This window comes from Vitis riparia, chromosome 5 (genome assembly GCF_004353265.1).
Source record: "Vitis riparia cultivar Riparia Gloire de Montpellier isolate 1030 chromosome 5, EGFV_Vit.rip_1.0, whole genome shotgun sequence".
NCBI lineage: Eukaryota > Viridiplantae > Streptophyta > Magnoliopsida > Vitales > Vitaceae > Vitis > Vitis riparia.
The window spans coordinates 2,036,215-2,054,033 of NC_048435.1; the positions used below are offsets into that span (position 1 = coordinate 2,036,215).

Genomic DNA, 17,819 nt, shown 5'->3' on the forward strand with positions numbered 1-17,819 from the left:
GAAAATCAAATGTTTGATAAAATTTAGAAATTATTTTTAAAAAATAAAATAAAAAATCATTTATAGTAAAAATACTTCAAATGAAATACTCTAAGAGGAACCAAGACAGATGAGATTACGAAGGAAAAGGAGGAGAATCTGAGACCAGCGGGCCAGCCTGAAGCAAAATGGGGATAAGGTTACGATCATACGAGAGCACATTTAGCATATGGAAAAGGAAAATGTTGTTGGCTAGGGCCCCCGTCTCCGTGGCTGCCTCTTTTTTCACGAACGCCTTATCCTCTATTTTATTTTTCCTTTTTGAACTTAAAGTAGAAAGAAGATATCAGAGTTTGAAAAGAAAGAAAATGAAATGAAATAATTAAAAATAAATGAATAAAGGAGAGGGAGAGGAAGGAGTAAAGCAATTGGGTTTAGAGGTGGTGCAAAAATATTGGAAGAAAAAAGTAATATAATCATATCATATCTTTTTTAATGATCAATTTAATATTCCTCTAAAGTCTCTGTTTCACATTGGGAATTTTTTGTCCTTCTAATCAAATATCCCTTAAAATGCAAATGGTGTGACAGCACAAACTTTCGTAACATAAATTTAAAAATAATAAATGGCACCGAACTCGATTGTTCTCAAGCCTAACGAAGAAGTCAAGCCAGTGTTGTGGCATGAAAGCATCAAAGTCAGGGTAAAACTCAAACTTTAGCTGTCTTGGCTAGTAATAAAAATGAAATTAGACCTGAAAGTCAATCTTCCAAGGAGGCCCACGTGAGATTAACACATAAATTATTAATACAGTACCATTTCCACCTAGAAAAAGTTACAAAGATTAATCATGGCTGCATCCTAGTCAAGTGATAACTACAAAGAAGGAAAAATAGAGGAATCTATTGCATTAAATTTTACTAGCATTTGAAGATTAAGTATCATCATCTTAAATGAGACCACTGATGAAAGTAGAAGTCATGACCAACATAAATGATATGAGATCAGTATCGGGTATACGTGGGACAGCACCATTGCTACTCCATTAAGGGTGATCTTAACCAGACCTAAGTAAAGAGTATGAAACAGAAACAGGCTCCAGAAGTGTTCACTCTGCAGTAGTGCTAATGACTGATATTCAGCCACATCCTATAGGCAAGTTGGATTGAGCATAGGCGGATTAAAGGCTTCTGGGCTTGGAGAAAGGAAAAAGACAGAACAAAACCCGACACTTGACCATTATGCTGTAACTGATTCAATGGATACAAATAAGTAAAACCACTCAGCTGGAGAACTACATGATACCATACCTAAACCATGTGATCACAGACACTGCACAAAAAGGTGGTATTTATTAGATCCAACTTCCAACATAATTTGGTGATTTCAAATTTTTAAAGTAGCATACAGAGGACAACCGTACAAAGGGTTGGAGATATTCATCTTCCTTACTTAACCGTCATTCATGCTTCACGCCTGGCCTTAAAGAATCATCCTAGAAACAGGAAATAAAAAGGTGCATAAGTAAATAACTTCAAGCAATTGGTCCTCTCAAGCTAGAGAATGAGGCCCCAAAGAAACTAGAAGTGTTTAAAACTTAAAAGAGAAATTGCTTGCTGACCTTAATGCAGATGTAGATATAATGGACATCCGGATTCTTTCCAAGAACTGCTTCCACCGAGCTTCCTTCATCATCCAGTGGAACGGGATTAGTCAGCTCCCATGTCTGATGTTCAGTTTTTGCTTCCAACATAAACTTCTCTGCAGGCATGGCAAGAATCATTCAGATTAAGAGTAATACTTCTAAACCTTCAACTATAAGGCTCAAGAAGTAGGGCAGCATTATGGTGGTTAATCAGAAGGCATACGACTGGGCTGCAATAAAATGCAAGAGTACAAAAAACCATGGATGCAAGACTAGTTTCTAAGGTTCTGACAGATTGCGCACTTTACGCACCTTTATCAACCGCAAATCTATTGATTGAAATTATGGGATTCAAGAATTCTAGCAATTATGTACATGCGCGTGTGTGTTTGAGAGAGAGAGAGAGAGAGCAAATCTGGCAGTTGTTTGTTCATAAAGGAAACAAATAAAACAAAATAAGATCACAGAACTAGTGATAGAAGGAAGAGGGAGGAACCACTTATTGAGTATAAAACACAATTTATAGAACTGCTTGGGTTTACATAAAAGATTGATGGGATAATTCCCAATGGGAAAACAATCTTTTGTTGTGGTTGGTTTGAATGTTTGTATAGGTATTCAAGGTTTAAATAGTTTGTCTCAGGGCAAGTGTAGATGTTCTAACTTTAACAGTCACATCAATATATGGTATTCAAAGCCCCTCCTCATTTTTCCTTTCATGGTTTCCCTTTTGGAAGGTAATGAAGATGGAAGAAAACATGCATAGTTTTAATCAACACAATTCAAATGTAAGACTAGTGTCAAAATTCCACATGAGCAGTATATGCCCCAACCAATTAAGGTCAATTCAGCAATGGATGGCCTCAAGTGTTATCAATGAACAGTCATTGCAGCAAAGAAGCGCAATAAGAAAAATTAAAATGTATTGGAAGCCCAAATAATGGCTGGACAATATCATCCAACTTAGAAAACAAGCCCAGAGAATGATACTCTACATAAATCTTAGTTTCAGTTAGAGCATGATTATAACTACAGTGAGAGTTTAATCAACCTATCACATGAAGCTTTATTGTCCATGAGCATGAATCTCTCAACAAACGCAACCGATAAATTGGAGCTCCATATGTGATCTGCAGCATTTGAGAGACTAGTTAGGAGCAGACAAGAAAACTTCACCCAAATTACATCTAAAGGGCTGGCATAAATCAGGTAAAGGGTGAAAAGCAAATTAGGAAAAAAAATGAAGAAAAGAAAAAGGCAGAATAAAAGAATATGAGATCCATTTGGTAAAAGAAATGAAGATGATTTTTTAGAAAGGTTTAAAATAATGAACATGTCTTTTTGGATCATTTTCAATCATTAAAGCTCCCACTTTCAAATACAAATAACAACATTTGGACATTCTCAAAATATTTGGACATATTATGAAAATGACTCATTTTCTGGAAAAATTTTAAGAAACAATTTCCAGAGTCATGCTACAGACGTATTTTCTGTGTCATTACATTTTTCCACTTTCAAAAACTGAAAACAGTTGTCTCATTTCCGTTACTTAACAAACATCAGACATTGTCTTGTGTGCGGAGGAATAAGGGATAAGGTACAGTTACCAGCATATATACTCCTTTATTCTTGAGGACCCTATAGTTTGTCATCAACTGCTTCAATACATGAACATTTCAAGAAAGAAAAAGTAACACTTCAAAACAAAAAAAAAAAAAAAGCACAATGTTGTTGATAGTTTCAGCAGACCTCTCAACTTCCTTGAGCATTTTTACAGCAAGTTGCCGTGAGTTGTTTCCACACTACAAACAAAAATTTGCCATAAGCAACCAACTCCCAGAAAAGATTTCTTTATCAGAGTGGAAGGCACTCACCAAAAGGGAGTCTAGAGTTCCTGACCATATGAAAAATGCACAAAAAATGGTGAGATGATGTAAAATCAATCAAAATGGGACCATCATCAAAAGAAAAAAAAGAAAAAAGAAAAAAGAAAAAACCTTTGTCAACCACAGCATCGAAGGACCCTGTTTGAAAACCACTCATATCAAGGACATCCATTCTAATGTCTGCTTAATTTTTAAGGAAATCCAAGCTGCAAATTCAAGAAACTGCTATATAAAAATTTCATAACAAGTTCTTTGGTTTTCACCAATCATAGATTGGATATAAGTGCAAAAATCATCCTATCCATGAAAAATAATACTACATTTACCAACTACTCACCCTCTCCAATTTCCTTCTTCTATCAGATCAACTAACATATAAATGCCCTGTATTTATATGTAATATAATTGTTAAAACACAATTACATTACATTCCACAGCTATCAATTTGGAATGAAGTATGAATCATTCCAAATTGCTTCGAAGGAAATTAAAGCTGCAAATGCAACAAAGTGCAGCATAAAAATTTTATAAAAAGTTCTTAGGTTTTCTCTGATTAATAGGCTGGATGTAAGCGCAAAATTATCCTATCCACTGAAATTAATACTACATTTAACGTCTAGCCCCCCTATCCAAATCACTCCTCCGATCAAAATTACACTACATTCCACAGTCTATCGATTTGGAGGACGAACCATTCCAAATCGCTTCTAAATGTCATGTAATTTTCTTAAACCAGGGGCATTTGTTTACTGCAGAGTCTGTATTTCAGATAATCGTCTTGAAAGCTGCAGTTTGACTCGTATACAAACACATAGGCATCTTACGTATGTAAAATTCAACTTCAGACGTCGCCAGATCCAGTGAATCCTATCCATCAACAAACAAATAACAATAATAATAAAAACAGTTGTAAAATTTACAAAAGATACATTTCAGCTGTGGACGATCGCTGTACTTCCGCTGCATAGCTTGGATCACCACAGAGGATATATCAATGTTCACAACCTCTCTGTAACCATCATTGACCATGCCTTCACTGAACGCTGCAATCATGAAAAAAAAAAAAAAAAAAAAAAAAAAACAAACCAGTGAAAAATGGAGAAATACAGAGAGATCTGAAGAAAGAAGAGGTATCGAAGATCATGGAGTAGAACCAGAGTTGCCACATCCGACGACGAGGACTTGGTGATGAAGAGGAATGTATAGATGGAGGAGTGGAGCCAAGGCGTTGTACTTCTGGTACCAATCGAACGGCCCTGACTCGTGGGAGTATCGCTCGTCCCAGTAAGATGGCTCTCCGTAGGCCTGCATTGTCGTCCCCATTCTCATCTTCCAATCAGCAAAGGCTATAGGACAGGGATGGCGCTGCGAAGGGCATTACAGTCGTTTCAGGCAAAACGATGCGTTTGATGAGGAAGATTTTGGGCCTCATTTTTGTGGGCCTAGTCCATCCACAGGAGGGCCTCTGGTCTGTGCAACCACATTGATGTTGGACTCATGAACTAACCACACACAAAAAGGCACGTGACATTATGTCGGCAAGGCTGGAAAGCTGGAAGAAACTTCATTCAATAGGAGCTTAAATCTTGTCTAGGTAATTTTGTAGTTGAGTGGAGTTAGTAATTTTTGTCTTGGCAAATACAATTTTGAATTTTCTTTCATACTATCTTTAGGCCAACCATGATTGGAGATTAATTGTCTATTCATGTGAGTGGCTAGTTTCATTCTTCTCTATAAGAAAGATCATCTCGATGCATAGTGAGATTGACTTATTCTAAGCCAAATAATTTATTTATTAATTAAAATTAATTTAATTTTCTCTCATAATTATCTTGAGTAGAAAATACAAGGACAGTTTGTTCACTATTATCAAAAACATTTTTCTATTTTTGAGAATGAGAAAACTGAAAAATAATTTCTTGTTTTTAAAATAAAAAACATAATATTTTTTAAAAATACGTCTTAATTGTTTTTATTTTTTTAGAATTATTTAAAAAATAATAATATAAGAATGAAAAATAACTAAAAATAAGAAAATATTTCAAATTTATAAACAAAATTGTATTTTAAAAAATGTTACAGAATTGTTTTTGAAAATTATTTTTAAAAACTATTTCTTTAAAATAATTTTTAATAACATTTCTAAACAAACTCATGTATTTATTTTCGATCAATTCATCAAATGCTTATGTATTGATTTTCTATTTTTTCTAAAATAATAATAATAATAATAATTTCTATGTAAATTTTTTTTTTGAGATTTGTCAAAAGTAAAAAAGAAATAAAAAATTGAGATATTAAAAAATTTGACTAACTCAAAATTTAAAAATATTAAAAACATTTTTAAAATATATTTTTATATAGAAGTTACTATAATTGTATATAGAAATTGCAATTATTTTCTATTTTAAAAAAAATAAAAAAATCATAAATATATTGAAATAAGTACTTAATTTTGAGATTTAATTTGAAATTAAAACTAAGGTTATAACGTTTTCCCTCAATCATCATAGGTATGAGCATGGCCCGTTGAACCTTTCATAGACATCGGAAAGATCGGATCGGAAACAAATGAAAGAGAGTTCAATTTCCTCACCCGTTAAAGAAGCTATAACTTTACATTGAGTTGACACGATTACAATGAAGCGTATATTTGAATTCGAGATCTTTGATTTTGATATAGCAAGTGGATCAAAGCCTTGGTAAGTGATGTCGAATTGCAATATGATTGAGAGGGCCTGAGATTTTTAAACCTGCTTAATTGAATATGAAATCGGTTCAGTTGAAATCCGGAACACTACGCAGATCGAGCTTTGGATCGTGGGTTGTTCATTTTATTTTTGGCCAATTTTATTTTATTAAAATTTCCCCACATGGGCAGACACGGTTCTAATTTAATCAATCACGTTTTACCATCTTTAGGAACATTACTTGTCCTACCATGCTACGACTGAGGGTTACACGTGTATAATTTGATCATATTCTTGAGAAGATACACGTGTATAATGTGATCATGTTCTTGAGAAGAGTGGAGTGACCTACACAACCACGGAAGAAAGAAAGACTAAAAAAACAAAGGGCATGAGAATATGGGTGTGTGCGTTTTGTAAATTAATTTAAAATATTAAATAAATTAAATATATTTGATAAAATAATTATAAAAGTAAAAAATGACTTTAAAGTTATATTTGGTTCTTTGAAATTTTGAAAGAAAATACAAGGAAAAGAAAATACAAATGAAAAATATAGGGAAATAAAAAGTGAAGGAAAAAAAAAAAGATTAAAAGTTGATAAATTATTTTTTTGTTACTTAAAACTTATTTTATTTATTTTAACTTATCAGATTAAATAATTTAAAAATATATAATTTTTTAATTAGTTTTTATTTTCTTTGATATTTTGTATAAGACAATTAAATATGAAAAAATCATTTTCCTTTGAATTTTTTTTCTTTCCTTAGTATTTTATGTGAACCAAACATAATCTAAGTAATAAGTGAAAATAATTAATTTATTTTTTTAGTCTATATCTTTATTTTACTTTTTTTTTTTTTAATCCAGTTTATCCTAATTATTTTTAATATCTCTTTTATTATTTCACGTCCGTTGTTACTCAATTTTCTTTACTATAATTATAATTTATAAGAATAAATATTTTAATTTGATAACATAAAATAAATTTGAAGTTAATTTTATCAAACAACTTTAATACTTAAAGTAAAAATTAAATAATAAATTTTAAGTCAACAATTTAAGTATAATTTAATAGTTATTAAATAATAAGTATTAAGTTTTACTAAACAAAATCCATGATTGATCACTTGTTTCTTAAGTTTTTAGCCAAAAAAATTATATTTACAATTTGGCATAAAAAAATGTGTTTACTTAATAAAAAAAAATTTAAAATATTTATAAAAAAAAACATTTTTAATTTCATGCTAATTAGAGGTGATCAAATATAATACATATATCATTAAAAACTTGTATCTAAACTATTAAAAGTAATATATTTAATTAAAAATATATAAAATCTTAAATATTTTAAAATAATATATGAAGGTTGAATTTTATAAAATTTATTTTTTAATTAATTATTTATTTACTTTAAAAAAAAAAAAAAAGTGCATGCAACACACTTTTGCGTTATTTTTTTTTCCTCTTATATTATTAGTTGTTGTGCCACCCACAAAGCTTCCACTACCCCGTTTTGGATTGGGACTTGGGAGTGGGTGGACGCCCAAACCGTCAAAGCTATAAACTCTCACGCAAACTATTAAAATATGTGTGGTGGGTAAAACATGCTCATTGTTTCTCTTCATGGGCATCACATCAAGCACATCTGAGTCCCCCAGTGATTCGCCTTCAATAATTCCCTAAGACTAATGACTTGTTAGTTGTTATTATAACACAATCAAAGAGGGGGAGGAGAGAGAGAGAGAGAGAGAGAGAGAGTAAGATATCTCATTCGTAAGTGTAGTTTAATTGCGTTGAAATCACATACTAAATGACTTACCAACCCATTACCTAACACCAACCCGCTCAAACCTCCACGCGTGCGTCGCCTCCCATCTCTGTGTGAAGAGGTGGAAAATTCCTTTCCTTCATTTTTTTTAAAATAAAGTTTTTTTTTTTTTATAATGTTTTAAAGTAATAGTTTTTTCACATTAATTGTTTGAAGAAGATGATGGAAATATGGGGAAAGTGATGGAATTGATAGGAAAATACTTGAAATGAATATTCCACGTCCATTTCCTTTATATCAATTAACCAAACATGAAGTAAAAAAGTTTGTTTTGTAATGAGTTATTTGAAAGTGATTTTGGTAAGAACGAATTTATAATTTATAATATTTGTTAATTATTGTAAGAATCATCTCCCTAAGAAACGTTAAAAGGTCATTCTTGATTATGAAACTACATACATTAGTTGTCAATCATAAAAAATAATTCGTCCAATGTGACATAGTATATACATGAAAAAATCATCTACAAAGTCTCTTATAAATTTTGTAGTTATAAAAACTATAAGTTAATAGATCGTAAAAGCAATCAACTAAATATGAGAAAAAAAAAATATAATTTTACCTAATCCAAACAAATTTACTTCTAAGTGTCTTACTAATTAGCATCTATACTCTTCTTTCACATTTGTGATAGAGTACCTTATGCTTGTTAATAGATCACTTCATCCTCGTATTGAAACCGATGGATTGATGCAAAGATCTTAAATTGGTAAGCTAGAACAATGGTTATAAGATAACGTGCATACAATTAAAATTAAAAGATTAGGTTTTTATATCAAAACCTTTATATGATATTTGATGAAGATTTTTACAATGTAAATTTATCAAAATTCATTTTTACCTTTTTATTTATTTATTATTTTTTTTTCCCTTTCATTTTTTAAAAATGATTTTCCATTCCATTCATTTTTCCATAGTTATTATACCAAAACACTTTCATCTAAGATGACAATGGGGCGGGTATGGGATGGGCCACCCGGCCCACCCCTACCCATTTCCGTATCGGTTATATATATTTTTTTCCCATCCCCGTCCCAAACCCGGGGTGGGGCGAGTTGGTGTCCCATGCCCATTTACAAAAGAGTTGATAATCCCATCCCCGTCTTAAATGTGTTTTTGAGAATTATGCTTTTATAGAATATGAGTCTCTGGAATTTCAATAAACGCTATCTGGGTTATCACATTTTAGTTACAAAGAACCTCTTTCAAAATGATTTATACTCTGATGACACCCATGTTGTGTTGTCTTTTCATCCACTTTAATCAAGCATTTGTTGTGCAACAAAATTGCAAACTGCACATATGAGAACAAAATGTATAGATCTACAAATAAACAACCCAAAAAATCTCAAATCCATAAACTAAAACCAAAAAAATATGAAAAACAAGACATTTCTAACAAAACCTCAAAACTTAAGGTTTTCTTACCTGGAAATGAGGAATCCATAGAAACCCTAATAATTTGTTGTCTACGAATTTGGTATTCTGGTTTTCAGAGCAAAAACTGTGCTTTTAGGGTGAAACGAGAATAAGCAATTTAGGAAGAAATGAGAAAACAAAAAAAAAAAAGGAAACAAAAGCCCTTTTACGAGCAAAAGAACCTTGAGCAATTTAGGAAGAAATGAGAAAACGAGAATAAATGAGAACGAAAGCTCTCTAAATCTCTTACGAGCGAAAGAACCTTGAAACTTTAGGAAGAAATGATATTATATGGAAGACTTTTAGGGTATTTTGTAATGACATAAGGGTAAATTGGTAATTCACATATGGGACAGGGCGGAAACTGCAAAACTCATCCCCGCCCTGAACTCGATTCAAATGTTTATATATTCCCCAAACTCATTCTATACCCGAATAAGATATTCTCATACTTGTCCCAATAGGTGCAGGGCAGGGTAGATGACCCGAATTACCCGTAAAATTGTCATTCCTATAGTTTCATCACATGCATACCTTTAATACCCTCAAAATGTAAGACATGTTGGATTAAGTGCAATAATTAAATACAATTACTAATCTAATATAATACATCAACAAATGTTTTTAAAAGAACATGTAAGCATTCTAATATAAATTTAAAAATAATTTTTATAGTGCTTTAACAATATATTATATAATAAAAAAAGTTTTTATTCTTTTTTCTTGGAAAACCACATATTCAATACTAGTCTAAGATCCTGTTAAGTTTAACTTATAAGATCCTAAAAGTTATTTTTTAAGCTTGATAAAAGCTCTTATATATGTTTGACTAATTTTATTCAAAGAGCTCATAACTTAAAAAATAACTTAATAAGACAATCGAAAAAATATTATTTTTTCTTTTATAAAAATTCTATTTTAACTTTTTGAAATAATTTTTTTTCATATTTAATAAAACTTTTGCCATACTAATATTATACTTTAAAGATTATGATTTTCTAAAAATAGAAGTTGTCCCAAAAAAGGCTCAATTTTAGGAGGTCTTGTACCAAAAAATACATTTAGCCCTATTAGTAATGCTCTTAAATGCCCCAAAATAATTGGTGATTGCATTATAGAAGAGAACTTTAAATGAATATAAAATTTTTTATTAAATGCAACAACTTTGAAAATTAATTGGTTTTCTTCTTTTTTATTATGATTAAAAAAATTTGATGAAGCAATTAGTGGAAAAATGCATTGGACTAATCCATCAATTCATTAATTTGATACCATTAAAAGAATTAACCCCACACTAAAAATAATTTAAATAATGTAATAAATTAAATTTATTTTTAAATATACAATATATAGTATAAATTGCTCAAGTTCAATCACAAGCATCCAAAAAATGAAAACATCTCACTAATGTAGATATTCCATATTTCTATGATGAGATTTTTGAATAGAAGACAAGGGTGAGTAGATTAGTGTTGAATAAATTTAAATTTATTTTAAATCATCAAATTATCATATTTATCATTATAAATTATAATTATGACAAAGGAGGTCAAATAATAATGTAGGTCGTGGAGTAGCAAAAATGATTATCAAGGTAATTATGACAAATAAGGGTAAAAATGTAAAATAAAAATATTGATTTAAGAATAAGTTAATTATTTTTTACTTATTATTTAAAGTCGTTTTTGACTTTAAATTATACAGTTAAGTTATTTACAAAACATACTAAATTTATTAAATGAATTAAATTAAGTTATTAAATTAAAGAGTGTTGGGTAAAATTTAATATTTATTACCTCATTACTTAAGTTGATTTTAAGTTAAATTATATTTAATTTGTCAACTTAAAACTTATTACCTAATTCTTATTTCAAGTATTAAAATTGATAAAATTAATTTAAAATTATGCTAATTAATAATAGAGGTCGTGAAGTAGTAAAAGAGATGATAAAAGTAATTAGAATAAATGAGGATAAAAAAGTAAAATAAGGATGTGAATTTAAAGAATAAATTATTTGTTTTTATTTATTATCAAAAGTTTTTTTTGATATAATTAAGTTATTTTACCAAACATATTTAATTTAATGACTTAAATTAAGTTATTAAGTCACTTTAAGTTATTAAATCTAGTTGATCAAACACCTACTAAATTATTTTCTTCAAAAAAACATTCAAAATTTATTTCTATAATAATTAAATATTTTCTTAATTATTTTTCAATTTAAATAACTCTCCCGTTTTAGTTAATTTTAATCTTTTAGCATAATAGGGATAAAATCAAATATCAATTATTTCCGTATCTTCATGGCAATAAAATCTAGGATTTGTTTCTAATTTTCCACGTCATAGTAAAGATAAGATCAAGCCTATATCAACAAAATTTAGCGTTATGTGAATACAAATAAACATTGAATTAAAATTATATGATAAGAAGCAAATAATATTCTAGGAAAGTAATAAACGTGTACCTTTTAGTCATGGACGACAGATGAACTGTATTGTCGGTAAATGGTGGTGACTGGTCCAGCCAGTCAATGACAGAGTGGGTTGGTGGATTACGGGCAATTCCCGGTAAACGCGTCATTCTCCGCCACCGACTCCTGCAACCTTACACGGACACCAACGGCTGCGATTGGGTCATGAAATGAACGACAACCGTCGATCTAGATCCCGCCGAAACTCTAAATGAATCTGGTCTGAAACACGCCTCAAGGGGCGCTTGAAGCCCTTGGAATTCGCCTATAAATAGGACTCGGGTTTACGAATTGAGACTCGCAGAACCAGCTCCAGTTATAGGCGGCGGTCACCTCCCTTCTCTCCCTCAGATCTGCTTCTTCGGCTATCATAAATTTTGAGGTAGTTCTGGGTTTTTCAACTTTTGGACCTTTATTTTTCTTTGACTTTGTTTGATGGTTGAGAAGCTGAGAAGCTTTGTGGATTGAACGTCTGTTTTCTTGGCAGATTTGTTGATTTTGATGCTAATATTTATAGATCTAAGTATATGTTACTTGGAATTTCGTTGTTGATCTGCTGGTTTGTGTTGCATGAATCTAGTGTACTGAGATGATAAATTTGGGAGCATGTAGACTAGTTTGCTCAGAAATGCGCTTGAGAGCTGCAGATCTGAATCTGACGACCTGTTTTTGGAATTGTCTCGCTCAGTTGCAGCCGAAACAGTTTGATAAAATTAATAAAACCTTGCATTTTAGTGCAATGAATCTGCTCCTTTTAGCATTAGATTTGCGCTACACTCGCTCGATTTGATCGATCTGGCTATTCAGCCGAAACAGTTTGATAAAATTAATAAAACCTTGCATTTTAGTGCAATGAATCTGCTCCTTTTAGCATTAGATTTGCGCTACACTCGCTCGATTTGATCGATCTGGCTATTCTTTTTGGTTAGTGATGGCCCCTTATATGGACCTAGCTTGTACTAAATATTTGTTTGGACTAAGTGAGAAATAGGGCCTAATTGGGATGACGAGCGGGAAAAAGTAGATGGATCTCACTACCTCTTGTGTAGGAAGAAGTGGGACGCGTCTTATCACCGTGATAAAGATGACATGAGAGATGACTTGAATGTTCATTTTTATTGGACATTTATATCCCTTAGGGGTTGGCTTTGCCAAGTTTGTATGAAAATTTTTGGTGTCTTGTGAAAGAACTATTCTATCTGGTCTCATTCATTATACTCCACTCATTTGAACAATGGTTGGGTTCCTGTATTCTACTTGCTACATGTTGACTGCCTCTTATATTTTTAGGCAAATTCTTTATTTTCCATTTTATTTTTGTGTGTTCTGTTTGCATATCGGTATAACAATTATACTACTTGTTCTGTGCAGCTTGAGTAAAATGGAGACCTTCCTATTCACCTCCGAATCAGTGAATGAGGGACACCCTGACAAGTTGTGCGATCAGATCTCTGATGCAGTGCTTGATGCTTGCCTACAACAGGACCCTGACAGCAAGGTTGCTTGTGAGACTTGCACCAAGACCAACATGGTCATGGTCTTTGGAGAGATCACAACCAAGGCCAATGTAGATTATGAAAAAATTGTGCGTGACACGTGTCGGGAAATTGGATTTGTATCTGACGATGTGGGTCTAGATGCTGACAACTGCAAGGTCCTTGTCAACATTGAGCAGCAAAGTCCAGATATTGCCCAGGGTGTCCATGGCCATCTCACCAAGCGGCCTGAGGAGATTGGTGCTGGTGACCAAGGCCATATGTTCGGCTATGCCACCGATGAGACTCCGGAGCTGATGCCCCTTAGCCATGTCCTTGCAACAAAGCTAGGTGCCCGCCTCACTGAAGTCCGCAAGAATGGCACCTGCCCATGGTTGAGGCCTGATGGTAAAACCCAAGTAACTGTGGAATACCACAATGATGGTGGTGCCATGGTTCCAATCCGCGTACACACTGTCCTCATTTCCACCCAGCACGACGAGACTGTCACCAATGACGAGATTGCAGCTGATCTCAAAGAGCATGTCATCAAGCCTGTTATTCCTGAGAAGTACCTAGACGAGAAGACCATCTTCCATCTTAACCCATCTGGCCGTTTTGTGATTGGTGGGCCTCATGGTGATGCTGGTCTCACTGGCCGCAAGATCATCATTGACACTTACGGTGGCTGGGGTGCTCATGGTGGTGGTGCCTTCTCTGGGAAAGACCCCACTAAAGTTGATAGGAGTGGAGCTTACATTGTTAGGCAGGCTGCAAAGAGCATTGTGGCCAATGGGCTGGCTAGGAGGTGCATCGTGCAGGTGTCTTATGCTATTGGTGTGCCTGAACCCTTGTCAGTTTTCGTGGACACCTATGGTACTGGAAAGATCCCCGACAGGGAGATACTCAAGATTGTGAAGGAGAACTTTGATTTCAGGCCCGGGATGATTTCCATCAACCTTGACCTCAAGAGGGGTGGCAATGGCAGGTTCTTGAAGACTGCTGCTTATGGGCACTTTGGCAGAGATGACCCTGATTTCACATGGGAGGTGGTAAAGCCCCTCAAGTGGGAGAAGACGCAAGCGTAATCTCATTTACTGGGACGCTGTTAGCTTGTTGCTTTGCTTCGTTATATCTGCGAGTTTAAGTTCTTTTTTTCATTTTTATTCGATTTTGCGTCTTCCTCTTAATTGATGCTATCAAATGTTTAACTGAAGGGTTGAAAGCAATTTTAAAAGAATAATATGCGTTTTCTTTTGGGATGCACGCTATTTTCGGCTGCTGAGGAAATAATAATGATATATCAAAATGAGAATTTTTAAACAATAATATGCATTTTCTGAATGTATATTATTGCTTGATTTGATTCCGTGTTCTTGTTTTCTGTTGTTTTTCATTGAAATTACTCCCTCTCTCTAAAAACCTTCTGCCAATCAAATTATCAATCATTGGACATTACCTACTTACAGTTAATTGTCTTGTGTTTTTAACTTGGAAGATCCAATCATATCAAATTATCAATCATAGGACATTCGTGAGTTAATTGTCTTGTGTTTTTAACTTGGGAGATCCAATCATATCCCATCTCTGTCAAAAAGTGGCATGGACGAGAACGGCTGAATCCCTTAAAATGTTTTTAAATGTGTGGTGACTGGTGGGGCCTAAAATGTTGTTGTCGGTGGGTCGTTGAAATTGGTGAATCGCACCCAGCCTCTTATTATTTTATGCAATTGCTGGCTCAATCCCAGCCTTTCAAACTTTCCTTACTGAGGCCTTAGACCAGAGTAGAGGGCCTACTTGGATTTTCAATGATATCAAACCGAAAAAGAAAAAAAATAAAATAAAAGTTCAAATTGATTTAGACATTGAAAAAAAGGAAATAATTATATTAGAAGTTGTTGGAAATCATTTTTCTTCTATGTTTTCTTTCCCTGGATGTGTTTGGCTGCATTTCAGACGAGAAATTAATACAATGAAAGGAGTCTCCCATCATACATGATTCCTCATGAGGCAAAGGGAATTACGTAGGGTCAACGGTGATACAAAGAATTCAATTTCTTTACAATTCGGAGCTTCGCATCAAATGACTGTCTTTCGATTCACCAATCAGGCCCATTAAGAATTCTTTCTGTCCAAACTTGTACCGACAGGAAAGAAGGCCCATATAATTGCAAAACTGAATAAAATGAGAATCTCAATTCTAAGCAGGAACAATTTTTTAAAACAGATTCCCGTTCAACACAACTAAACATTCGTTTAACAATCATAAAATAAAATATAAAAGTGTTTTCCAAAAACATCTTTTGTTATTTTTAAAAATAATTATATAAATGTAGAGAATAATTAAATTTAATGTACTATATAGATAATTTTAAAATATATTTAAAAATATAAAAAATAAGTTAAAAATATTTCAGGTTTCTAAACAAATTTTTATTATACAAAGTTTTAGAAAATAAATTTTAAAAATGTTCAAAACTATTTTTCAAAATTATTTTCGAAAATACTTGAAATGAAAAAGACTAATTCACTGTAAATACTTGTGAAAACCCACTCTTTAACAACATAATTATAATATAAAGGAATAATTGATTAAAAGGGACCAAAAATCTCAAATTTGTAAAATTAACCTCTCCCACTTTCTCCCATTTTTAAACTTGAAGAGTAACTTATTTTTGACATAAATAGCTTTCAACATTTTTATTAGTTACAGGTGTTTTAAAAAAAATGATTATTTTTGTAAGAAAAATATGAAGGTATTTTTGTCTAAGATGAGTAGTTTTTAGGTTGTAAAAAAATGAAGGGTTAGTTTTTTAAAGTGGAGATGATTTCATCATTTTTAATCTGTTATCCCCAATATAAAAGATCCCATTTCCTAAATTTTCAGTTGAAACCATTTTTTTTTGTTCATAAGAAGTTGTGAAAATTGGATGATTTTTTGGAACAAATTTTAGGCATTTAAAACCTTTTTTTTAATGAATTATTCAAAATACAATAGGAAATATAAAGAATAGTTTGAATTATTTTCATTATAGATAGCTTTTTTTTTTCAATCGAGAAAATTATTTTGATATTTGAGTTTCTAAATAAAATTTTGTTCTTAAAAATAATTTAAAATTATTTTTAAAAATCTTAGTTTTGTCATGTGATATAAGAATATTGTTTTCAAAACATTTTTTAAAAATTATGATACAGTTTGGTTGTTGTTATTTAAAAATAAAATAAAAAACTAAGTAAAAATGAGTTTTTTGTATGGAGTACAATCATGACATGAAAAGAAGTTATAAGCATGCAAAGAATATGATTAAGACAAAAAAAATCAAATGATAAGTATCTTTTATTAATAACGTCTCATATTGTATATTAAACTTGATGATTGATTTCAAAATAAGATTTCATACACTTTTAGATGGTATAGAATTGTAATTCCTCAATCAAGAAAGTCCTCGGGATGCAATTGGTCATGGAAATTGGGAATGTCCACTTTGATCTCACGATCTTCTTGATCTCCATGCCTTGGTGCAAATCTTTTCTAGAACTCTTAGTGGGGCCGTTGGGTGATGGTTTGTATAAATTGAGAAATTGACCCTCAAATCTTGGGATGACATCGTTAATGCTTTTATGGAGACATTCTTATGAAAGTAAATTCATTCTTAAAAAAATACAAAAATAAAATAAGTAATAAAAAATGTTGCAATTTTATACTGAACTATTCTTTTTAGAGGAAACCTAAAATCTAAAAGTAAGATAATTTAAATTTTTTTTTTTTTTTGTGATTTTATTTTTTAAAAAATATTTTCAAAAGGGATGTTCTTTAATAACACAAATAATTTTAAACCCACTAGTATATGGACATGAGGCTTTGGAGTGGGGGAAGAGTGGCATCTAAGGGAAATGCTATTGGTCTATTGTGTATCTAATAATCATCATTCTATTACTTTCCATGCCTCCCCCCGCCCAACAAAAAATGCAGTGCCTAAGACAAAAAAACTAAGCTTCTCATTAAACCATAACTTAGAGCCAACTCCATATGGATTATAATCTTCATTTGTAAATAAATTTATTGCCAAATATAATGTTTTCTTGCAAATTCTGACTCTTTTGTGATACAACAAAGTCATTTGGCCTAATAATACATTCTAAGAAACCAACTTTGAGTTAATATTTGACTTTTGAGTTTAGTGGTATAAGTAATTTTTATATCATAGGTAATTGTATTTAGAGTTTGTTTGGTAGAGTTTCTATCCGAAGTATTTTTAACGAGGATATTTTCTCTAAAAGTGTTTTTAAGAAAATCATCTATCAAATGTTTTTCTAGAAAACGTTGTAAGCAATTTTTCAACATTATAAGTCGTTATATTCATATTTTTTAAAGAGTTTTCTAAATTTGGTCAAACACCCCTAAGTTAAAAACAA

At 31.8% G+C, this 17,819-nt stretch overlaps 2 protein-coding genes across 2 annotated transcripts; one reads left to right on the forward strand and one right to left on the reverse strand.

Moving 5' to 3' along the window:
- Positions 1 to 1,196: 1,196 nt before the first annotated feature.
- On the reverse strand, positions 1,197 to 4,896 carry LOC117915430 (EEF1A lysine methyltransferase 4). The gene is made up of 9 exons (XM_034831022.1): positions 4,669 to 4,896; positions 4,444 to 4,557; positions 3,626 to 3,694; positions 3,503 to 3,522; positions 3,378 to 3,430; positions 3,236 to 3,266; positions 2,677 to 2,755; positions 1,602 to 1,741; positions 1,197 to 1,475 (listed from the first exon to the last, which is right to left on the reverse strand). The coding sequence occupies exons 1-9, from the start codon at positions 4,841 to 4,843 to the stop codon at positions 1,440 to 1,442; spliced, it is 717 nt and encodes a 238-aa protein (XP_034686913.1). The 5' UTR covers positions 4,844 to 4,896; the 3' UTR covers positions 1,197 to 1,439.
- Positions 4,897 to 12,203: 7,307 nt separating this feature from the next.
- On the forward strand, positions 12,204 to 14,726 carry LOC117914379 (S-adenosylmethionine synthase 2). The gene is made up of 2 exons (XM_034829693.1): positions 12,204 to 12,310; positions 13,300 to 14,726. Exon 2 carries the CDS (start codon positions 13,310 to 13,312, stop codon positions 14,489 to 14,491), a length of 1,182 nt encoding a protein of 393 aa, XP_034685584.1. The 5' UTR covers positions 12,204 to 12,310; positions 13,300 to 13,309; the 3' UTR covers positions 14,492 to 14,726.
- Positions 14,727 to 17,819: the final 3,093 nt, after the last annotated feature.